Raw genomic sequence first — 10,094 nt, 5'->3', positions numbered from 1 at the left:
CAGATGATATACATAGCACAGGATCCGAGACGGAAGTTGAAAGCTTCCAGACCCCACAGGTAATCGGATTCTTCGGGTCGGAGGGAACAAAGTTTAGAGGGTTTGAATTGGGGCGACACGGAGCACCTCAGCCGCTGCGCCGTTCTGGTTACCGCGTAAGGCCACAAACGGGGTGAGGACACAGTTCCACTTTGCAGGCAGCTAGCAACCAGCACCCAGCGTTGGTTCCTGAATATGATCTTTTGGCTGCTATTGATGGGGCCGAGGTGACAAAAGAGCCGGCTCTTTGTTTGGCGCAAGACCACCTTGAACTCCGTATTGGGCGTATGTGTGATGAGTGATCGCGGAGGGGAGGGTGCCTTGCATCGGTCCGCAGCTAATCTTGGAATAATATTCCGTACAGCACCACTCGACCACACACCTGCCCAAGGAACGGGCGGTTCGCGCAGCTCCGGCGATGGCAAAAGTCCACAAGTGAGATTGCAGAATGCAGAACATTGCATGCGGGCATCGCGAACGCGAACGAGGCAAGGCCGGTCGGTGACTTTCCCTCTGTCGCGGGACCCTTGCCCCATCATGAGGTGAGTGAGGCTGGGAGGTTTTACCACGGTATCCAGTACAGGGTCGCGCAGCCCGTTGGGTGGCTGGAGCTTTGCAAAGTGCATGCAGCAGGCAGTTTGACAGTAGCCTGGAGCTGGACGTCTACGAGGGTCACCTCCACCTCTTGTCCCAGGGTCCCATCGGACAGTGAGCGAAGCGCCAAAAAAGATGCTACCGACAGAGACCAGATCTGGTTAGTGATCAGCCTCCACGGTAGCATTGCCGCTGGATCGCGAGCCGGCAGGGCAGCTTGGCGGGTGGTGGGGACAGGATCCTAAGGCGAGAGAATGGGTCCACGGGTGCACCTTGTGGTGGCAGGATGGACGGGAACCGTGAATGGAAGGAAGCACGGAGCGGCGACCGCAGACCTTTGCAGCCGGTGAGAACATGGAACTGTGTCCTCACCTCAGGAAGCGAAAACCTTACCCCCAAGAGCCTCTGGGCAGGTCAGCCATTGTTGGCCACATCTGGATATGGATGACCAATTCAGTTACCACCAGGCGCGGAACGCGAAAAGGCGCAGACAGAGGAGAAAGCATGAGACCAAATATCGATATTAGAATGGCCGCCACCGTTGACAAAGCACGCGCGCGTTGGACCACGGTTGGCCTGGGCTGGGCGCAGAAAGACATGGAAAAGATGGGACGGGCTGAGGGGAAGCTGTGCCATCCAACGATGATTGTCTCAGAAGACCGCCCAGACGCAAGTCGGAATGTGCAGAATAGGGGTGCAACTACCAACAGTCAATGGCATGGCATGGCAATCGCAATGGCCGCCCGCATAGTACAGGTTCGAGCGTTTGCCTCTGGGTCGAGCAAGCAATCATTTTGACTCGACTTGAATATGATTGGCAATCAATTTGAACTTGGACTTCTCCCCACCGACACCTCGTAAGGCAGACGGACCGGAGACAGACAAGGCGAGCAAGGGACAGGCACGGAAGACTGAAAATAATATGCCGAGCTTACCTGGTTCAGCAACGGCCGTGGTCTTCACAGCCCAGGCCAGGCACTTGCACTCGCCTCCAACGCAGCTAGGCAGGTATCCAGCCGTAGCCCGTTTGAAGCAGGTTGGATCTTTCCTTCCTCACCTTGCCGTGTACGTTACTCCCGGGTCAGAGTGGTTGGTTGATTATCAATTCACCGTAAGTTGCTTCCAGGCGGCCGAACGGTGGGGGAGTACCTGCCTTGCCTGAACGGCGTGCAGCAAGAGGAAGGGAGTGGAGGGGTGAGTGGCCGATTTGCCCCTCACAACGGAGGGAGAAGCACCACGAGAGCACGGGCTGCCTGTGGATTGGGGTAAGTAGCTGCCCGCCCCCAATCTGTATCTCAACGCAAAAATGACTCGTGTCGGTACTTCCGGATACATGCGCCCACCGCCAGAGGGGTGTCAAGTCAAGGTGTCCCCCAATCCGCTAACCCACACAGACAACCGCCGCCGCCTTAGTGAACGCATGAGCTGACGGCGGTTCCTGGAAAAAGGGACACCTGTTCTCAATTGCCCTTTGGAAATCCATGGTCCGAAATCTTGTCCAGAAAACCTCCAGCTGGCTCGTCCCTCCACTTCCTACTTAAGACAGAACCTCTTCCCATTCACACCATTCTGGAGTCTGACTTGTCCGCCTCCCTCCCAAGCGTGAATTTTTCCTTCCTCACTGTTCATTTTCTTCAGGTCAAGAAAGGTAAGCAGCAATCCCAATCCCATCTCACTCTCCACATCGAGCTCGACGTTTGAAGCTCCCCACTACCTCCACATCCACCAAACGGTCGCAAAGGACAGCTATCGTGAAGCTGCCGCCGACCGCCTTCTCCCTCTCGCCACGCCACGCAAAATCTTCACCAGCGACCTTTTGAGCTTCGCTTCGCTTTACAGACTACTAACAATTCCTGCTTCAGGGTCAAAATGTTCTGCAAGCGTGTTGCCTTCGGCCTCTTGGCCGCCGCCGCCGCGGTTTCCGCCAGCGACGTCACCCAGTTGAAGAAGGACGACTTCAACGACTTCATCAAGACCAACGACCTGGTCCTTGCTGAGTGTGAGTAGCCCGCGATCCAAAACCCTCGCGATCCAGCACAAACTGACTCTTGTCTTCCAGTCTTCGCTCCCTGGTGCGGTCACTGCAAGGCCCTCGCCCCCGAGTACGAGGAGGCTGCCACCTCCCTCAAGGAGAAGAACATCAAGCTCGTCAAGGTCGACTGCACTGAGGAGGCCGACCTCTGCCAGGAGTACGGCGTTGAGGGCTACCCCACCCTCAAGGTCTTCCGTGGCCCTGAGAGCATCTCTCCCTACTCCGGCCAGCGCAAGGCTGCTGCCATCACCTCCTACATGGTCAAGCAGTCCCTGCCTGCCGTCTCCATCCTGACCAAGGACACCCTCGAGGAGTTCAAGACCGCCGACAAGGTTGTCCTCGTCGCCTACATCGACGCCTCCGACAAGGCCTCCAACGAGACCTTCACCAAGGTTGCTGAGAAGCACCGTGACACCTACCTCTTCGGTGGCGTCAACGACGCTGCTGTTGCCGAGGCTGAGGGCGTCAAGGCCCCCGCCATTGTCCTCTACAAGTCTTTCGACGAGGGCAAGGCTACCTTCACTGAGAAGTTCGACGCCGAGGCCATCGAGAGCTTCGCCCAGACTGCCGCCACTCCCCTCATCGGCGAGGTCGGCCCCGAGACCTACTCCGGCTACATGTCCGCCGGCATCCCCCTCGCTTACATCTTCGCTGAGACCCCCGAGGAGCGTGAGGAGCTTGGCAAGGAGCTGAAGCCCATCGCCGAGAAGTACCGCGGCAAGATCAACTTCGCCACCATTGACGCCAAGGCTTTCGGTGCCCACGCCGGCAACCTGAACCTCAAGACCGACAAGTTCCCCTCTTTCGCCATCCAGGAGACCGTCAAGAACCAGAAGTTCCCCTTCGACCAGGACAAGAAGATCACCCACGACGACATCGCCAAGTTCGTCGAGGAGTTCTCCAGCGGCAAGGTCGAGCCCAGCATCAAGTCTGAGCCCGTCCCCGAGTCCCAGGACGGCCCCGTCACCATTGTTGTCGCCAAGAACTACGAGGATGTTGTCCTTGATGACAAGAAGGATGTCCTGATTGAGTTCTACGCCCCCTGGTGCGGTCACTGCAAGGCTCTGGCCCCCAAGTACGACCAGCTTGGTGAGCTCTACGCCAAGTCTGAGTACAAGGACAAGGTTGTCATCGCCAAGGTTGACGCTACCGCCAACGACGTCCCTGATGAGATCCAGGGCTTCCCCACCATCAAGCTCTACCCCGCCGGTGCCAAGAAGGACGCTGTCACCTACTCTGGCTCCCGCTCTGTTGAGGACCTCATTGAGTTCATCAAGGAGAACGGCAAGTACAAGGCCGAGGTCTCCATCAAGGAGGAGGGTGCCGAGGAGAGCCAGGCCGCCCCTGCCGCCACCGAGTCTGAGAAGGCCGAGAAGGCTAAGGACCCCAAGGAGGCTAAGGAGGACGGTCACGACGAGTTGTAAAAGGTTTTTCTGGGTTCACAATGAAATGAAACTTTGGGACATCCCTCGGGTTGGGATTTATATACCTCTTGCGCGTTAGGCCCTCCACTTTGCATTACGGTTTGCGGGTAAATTGAAGTTCAGTTATGAAGAAAGCTTTTTCAAATGCTTTGATGTTAATGTTGACGCTATGCTATGATTGCTTGCGTGTGTGAAAGCACGCCGTCTCCTTTATCCCATCCTACTAGAGTCGACATGTATGGTTCTTTTGCACGTCCTTATACCCTTGGTTGATCAAGAACTGTTTGCGCACAGATGTGTTAACCTCATTTATAAAGCTCAAGGCGCCCATACGAAGCTGTCTGCACCAAGTGGATGTTGCTTTAGCTTTAGCGTACGTGTATGTTGCCTTGAGTGCCGTTTGAGTATTTCCTGCCCTGGAAGACATTGCGTCCCGCTTTGACAAGGTTTTTGGTAGCTACATCCTTTCAAGCAGTTAGATGACTTCGTGTGAATAAGCGCGGGATAGACTGAGCAGGCCAGGGGCGGACAACGAATGAGCATATACTGAACATCACTCTCCTGATAATTCTGCGTGCTCAGCTGGGTGCCTGGCTTTTGCTTCGTCTTGACTCGACCCAAAAATGCCCCCGATGATGCATTTGTTGCGGTGTTGAGAGATGGCAGTACGGATGGATGGTGGCTTTTATCGATGGTGTTTCGTATCAGGATCGGCCCCTGAGACTATTTAAAAGGTGAGGAAGTAGTTGGTTGGTTCTGTTCGAAAACACAATACAAGCTCCAGGTACCGCATTTCATTGTTGAGCATGTCACATATCGACGGTGCTGAGCTGGTTTACAGAAAGTGTGGAAATAGAACAACTCTTCGTCGTCGATCAGACCAACACCGTTCTCCCTTCCTGTTGTTTACGGATTATACAAGTAAGATGACCACGGCATGGAGTCTGATGATGGCAAGTTGGCCCGTCGTCAGGATGCAGGTAATTGGGTAAGGTGAGGAGACAACAAATACGATGAAGTAGAAGAGGTCATGATGGTTTGCGGCTGGAGAGAAAGTATACCAGGCTCAGGCATTTTATACCGGCAACTCGACATATCTGAAATCAGCATCTTGAGCGTGACTTGGTCTTTGACAGCTGCTGTCAGCCCTAGATGGCTGACCCATGTTGACCACATGTATGGTCATCCGTCTTTCTAGCCTAATTTTGACTTCAGACTGCATAGCCATGATGAATGGCTTCTAGTTTAGTTTCCACAGCTACCTTTCATCCTCTTTACAGACAAGACTCGCGGTGAACTGGCGTCAGCCCATCACTCCACCCACAACACGCGACTCGCAAAAGTCCGAAGTCCTGCAGATATCGCCCCGCAATGAAGACGACCTCAGAACCAACAGTCAAGGGCAGAAAACCCCTCAACGGGGTCTGATAAGCTTTCTTGCGTAAGGTTGAAGAATTCAGGTGTTTTCTTATTCGTCGAGCAACGAGTTTGATCCTCTTGAAGGCACCACGTTTGGTAAAGCGCTGACGGTTCGTCTGACTGTACCCACGATGATGGGTCAGGTACGGTACACTTGTCCAAAGTCCCCAACGTCCATTGGTATGATCGGATATCGAAGTTGCATGGGTTCAGACATATTTGAGTGACGTTCGTCTGAGGAGATATCTTCTCTCATCCTGCTTTCCGTCAGTCTCACAACATATTATTCTCTCATATACTCTACCTAATTTCAAGCCGTTTTGTCAAGACTCCGCCAACCTGCACTTGAAAAATGTCTTCCAAGCCAGTCATTGTCCTCACGCCAGGAGCATGGCACTCCCCCGAGTCCTTTGAAGTCTTCCAGACCGAACTTCACAAGAGGGGATGGGAGACTAGGACCACGACGAACGTTTCCGTCGGCGCCGAGCCCCCCACAAAGGGCATGTTCGACGACGCGGCTTCCGCTCACGCTGTCATTGAGGAGCTGGCGGACCAGGGGAGGCAGGTCGTCGTAGTGGCACACTCATACGGCGGCATCGTAGGCGCCCAAGCTGTCAAGGGCCTCGGGTACAAGCAGCGTGCCGCGGAGGGCAAGGCCGGCGGCGTCATCGTGTTCGTGTACGTTGCCGCCTTCGTGGCGCCGACTGGAACCGGTGTGTGGGATCTGACCAGGAACGAGCCTCAGCCGTGGATGAGGATCGAGGTGAGTAACACGCAAACCCCAACCCCTCCTGGTGTGGAAAATAGGGGAGCAGGACTGTTGTCGTTGCATGGTGAACAAATATTAAAAACACCAACATTTAGGATGGCAAGATCTTTGTAAACAACCCCGAACAAGTCTTTTACCAAGACGTCGCGCCCGAGGTCACCTCAAAGTGCGTCGGCATGCTCAAGCACCAGACCGTCAAGGCGTTCGAGGAGCGCGTGACCTACGAGCCGTGGCACGACATCTCCTGCGCGTACATTGCGTGCGAGGACGACCATGCGATTCCGTTCTTCGCGCAGGAGATGATGGCGCAGGCGCTGGGTCCGGACGCGTTGAAGGTCACGTTCAAGGAGACGTCGCATTCGCCGTTCTTGTCGAGGACCGCGGAGACGGCTGAGTTTGTTGAGAGGGCAGCGAGGAAAGGGGTGGAGGCTGTTGCAGCATGAGGAGAGGTAATGCGAAGTTTGCAGTTTTAGAGGACCAACGATGAAGGTTTCGAGACTTAAAGAAGCTTTGAAAATCACTTGTCGCCATGTCCACCCGATGCCACTGTCAACAGAGGGCTTGCATACGAGGATAAGGGCATGTGACCGTTAGTTTGTACATTGTCTCGCATGGAGAACATCTTTGGTGAGACCCCACGCAATCAATTCTGCAGAAGGTTCAAGAGGCGTCATTCTCACTGCCGTGGTGTTCGTGGTATCATCGCGGATTTGGCCAAAACTGACAGCCGTAGTCCATTCTGGTGATGGATCGATCAAGATATGCGTAACTGGAAGAATGCTCTCCATTGAAAACAGGAAGCATCTATTATCGTGCTGAGGTAAAATTTGGGCCGAAGGACCGGGAATTATTATATATTGGCACAGACGACAATTGATTATCGCGACCAAACCGGCTCGGGGCCCGGAACTTGCGGACCCCCGGGACCCGGGGCCCGCACGGCCTGAGTCACCGGCGTTTCACTGCCACACCACACGAACACTACAGTGCTGGCAAGGAAAAAACGGAACGGCATGGGTTTCTTGTGAGGGTCTTCAGTAACGTTCAAAGAGTAGAATTGACCATTCGTGTGCCTTTGCTGGATCGCGCCCGTCAACCCCCGGAGACCGGAACCAGCCCCCATTGTACATGCAGCCAGCCGTCGTCCCATCCGAATATGGAAGAGACCGAAGACGGAGGCGACCCTTCAGCGGTGACGTCGACGTCTACAACACCTGCATTCCAACGATCTGTTAGTTACTCTCCAGAGCTGCAAGAGAAGTTGGCGATGTTCGCCTTGGCTAACCTATTGGCAGTGCGATACTTGCCGCGCGCGTAAGGTATGCCATTGAACTTTCGCAGGACATGGTTGAATAGAGCACCATGTTCCTCACAGGAGCTCAAATGGTCGTCACCGGTCTTTGATAGACTAATATTTTATGATAGATTCGCTGCGATAGAGAGCAGCCTTGTAGCCATTGCGCCGGCAGCAATGCCCAGTGTACTTATACGGACAAATTAAAGACACGCGAGAAGAAAACCCGGATTCTGTTGACTTCACAGTAGTAAGAATTTTTTCAGAACTACCCACAGACTTAAGAGCGAGCTGACACGACCGCTGTCACTGTCCTTAGCGAGAAGAAGATTGACCAAATTGACCGCCGCCTGGAACAGGTTGTTGGCTTGCTTCAGAAGCTTCCACTCAATGCGGAACAGACCTCAAATGCATCCCTTCAGTCTCCAAGCGGCAGCCAGGGGACTCTGACTACTGGCCCTGGGCTCGAGGCCTCGTCGGTGGTGGAGGGAGAATCATCGTTGGCTGCTCAGTTCACCTTCGCCGACGACTTCATACAGAAGGTCGCTCGTGGCGATTCCCCATCATGTACCAATCCTGGCGGAGCGCTGCAGGAAAATCTCAAAGTTCTCTCTCAGATCGTTTCTTCCTACAAACAGCTTGCTGTAACAGACGAAGTAGTATACCCCCACGCCAGACTCGTTCAACGGCCAAGCTTTTACGGATGCGAGTTGCCACCTATACAAGAGACCGTTAAAGTCATTCGCGTTGCCGATTGTGAGTTCCTGCTTCGAGATGGCCCCCCATTCCATGATCAAATTTGATACTTACAATGACTCGAATAGCACAACGACTCGCTGGAACAGGCTGGATATACGACTACCTCCCAGTGCACACGTTTTCAAATACGTGCCTAGAAGTCTACTTTTCAGAACAGTATTCTGAAGCAGATTTCATCATCGTCACCGCCGGGCTCCATTCCATCTTTAAGGACTACAGCAATATTGTATCGGGAGAGGAGAAGGAAAGGAGTCTCAAGTATTCTAATCTATGCCGCGCACACCTCGAAACCGCGCTCACCGGTCTGCCACTTCACCTCCCTGCAACCTCGAAGACGGTCATTGCTCTCATCTTTGGTGTATGCGATTCCATTATCAATCGAAGCATACTTTTGCTAACTACCTTGCAGGCCTCTCACTCGATCGAGCTTTCGAAACCATTTCTGGCTTGGTCGCTGTCCTCAAAGGCGTCGGAGCTGTGCCAATCGCTCGGCTACCATCGAGCTTCCCCCGCTGAAAAGGAAAGCGAAGAGGATGCAAAATTGAAGAGATTCCTCTTTTGGAGCACATACTTCTTTGACAAAAGCTTGTCGCTCCGCCTCGGCCGCGCGTCGACGATTCCTGAATGGACGATCACGACTAGCAGGCCGTCCGTCAACGACCATCATCAGCAGCCGGCACTGGCTTACTGGGTGTTGTGGGTCGAGACGGCCCGTTGCCAAGGGAATATCTACGAGATGCTCTACAGCCCGGACTCTGTCTCTCAGCCCGATGCTGTCCGGCAGTCTCGGGTCCAGGGTCTCGTGTCTGATATGCAAAAATTAGAGGAGGCGACCCGGGAGACCAATGTGAGTAACAACCAGGCCAAGGCTGTTGTGTTTCTGACGTTACCACAGAGAAGGTGGCTACAAGAGTCAAAAGACAAGTCGGGAGAAGATCTGATGGACTTTTATGCCTTGTCAGATGAGACGTTGCGTCTGTCTCTGCTCACACTGGTTCATCGAGCCGCGCCACGACCTCCAGGCTCGACGACAACTTTCAGCCTCGACTGCGTCATTGCCGCGCGATCTGCGCTGGAGAAACACAGAGACTGCGTGAGCATCATCAAAAAGAGCGGCAACGGTAACATTTTCTTCCCATTGCACTTTCAGTGGTATGTCAACACTCCTTCGCATGCTGATGCGTCCAAAACCTCGCCTGGAAACAGCCGAATGCTGAACGCAGTAGGTCCATCCTATACGCCCCCTTCGTACCGTTCATTGTCATGTTCTGTCACGTCATAGAGACGCAGGATAGGGCAGATCTTGGCCGTCTTGGGGAATTCTCCGACTCCATCCAAGCCGCTGCCCAAGTTTCCGAGGCGGCGTTCAAGGCCTACCACCTGTTCCACACGCTCTACGGCATCGCGGTCCGCTATGTCGAGCTTTGCGCGGCAAGCGTACAGGAGGGCAATAGCAAGGCCGGTCCTGAGATGGACTGGTTCTTGGAGGCCTTGGGTATCGCGCCGCCTGGGCTGGAGAATGGCGACCAGCAACGACCAACCAGCGACATGCCGTGGTTTGGCACTGGGATGGTTGACATTGCGGAAGCTGAAGGGCCGAGAGACAACGGTGTAACACAACGTAGACCTTCTGCAACACAGCCCTTGACCCGTGTAGGAAACGAAGTTGAGCTGGAGTCTTGGTTTCAAAATAACGAGGCTGTGATGGACTTTCTGCGAGACACGGATTTCAATTTTGGGAGTAATCCTTAGAAGATTCAAACG

General features: G+C 54.1%; 3 protein-coding genes across 3 annotated transcripts; all 3 read left to right on the top strand.

Moving 5' to 3' along the window:
- Nucleotides 1-2,496: 2,496 nt before the first annotated feature.
- GCG54_00004994 (Protein disulfide-isomerase) lies at nucleotides 2,497-4,089 on the top strand (the record flags this gene model as incomplete). Its single annotated transcript, XM_045405028.1, has 2 exons — nucleotides 2,497-2,632; nucleotides 2,693-4,089. Coding segments are annotated over 2 exons (1,533 nt in total), but the record flags the coding sequence as incomplete, so codon positions are not given.
- A 1,771-nt stretch (nucleotides 4,090-5,860) lies between these two features.
- GCG54_00004993 (uncharacterized protein) lies at nucleotides 5,861-6,720 on the top strand (the record flags this gene model as incomplete). Its single annotated transcript, XM_045405027.1, has 2 exons — nucleotides 5,861-6,271; nucleotides 6,373-6,720. 2 exons carry the CDS (start codon nucleotides 5,861-5,863, stop codon nucleotides 6,718-6,720), a joined length of 759 nt encoding a protein of 252 aa, XP_045271211.1.
- A 713-nt stretch (nucleotides 6,721-7,433) lies between these two features.
- On the top strand, nucleotides 7,434-10,082 carry GCG54_00004992 (uncharacterized protein; the record flags this gene model as incomplete). The annotated part of the gene is made up of 6 exons (XM_045405026.1): nucleotides 7,434-7,508; nucleotides 7,732-7,821; nucleotides 7,859-8,327; nucleotides 8,396-8,688; nucleotides 8,740-9,482; nucleotides 9,557-10,082. 6 exons carry the CDS (start codon nucleotides 7,434-7,436, stop codon nucleotides 10,080-10,082), a joined length of 2,196 nt encoding a protein of 731 aa, XP_045271210.1.
- Between the last annotated feature and the right edge of the window lie 12 nt (nucleotides 10,083-10,094).

Source organism: Colletotrichum gloeosporioides (genome assembly GCF_011800055.1).
Source record: "Colletotrichum gloeosporioides strain Lc1 chromosome Unknown consensus_2, whole genome shotgun sequence".
Taxonomy (NCBI): domain Eukaryota; kingdom Fungi; phylum Ascomycota; class Sordariomycetes; order Glomerellales; family Glomerellaceae; genus Colletotrichum; species Colletotrichum gloeosporioides.
Note: the sequence above shows the minus strand (reverse complement) of the source record. Positions and strands in the feature narration are given on the sequence as shown.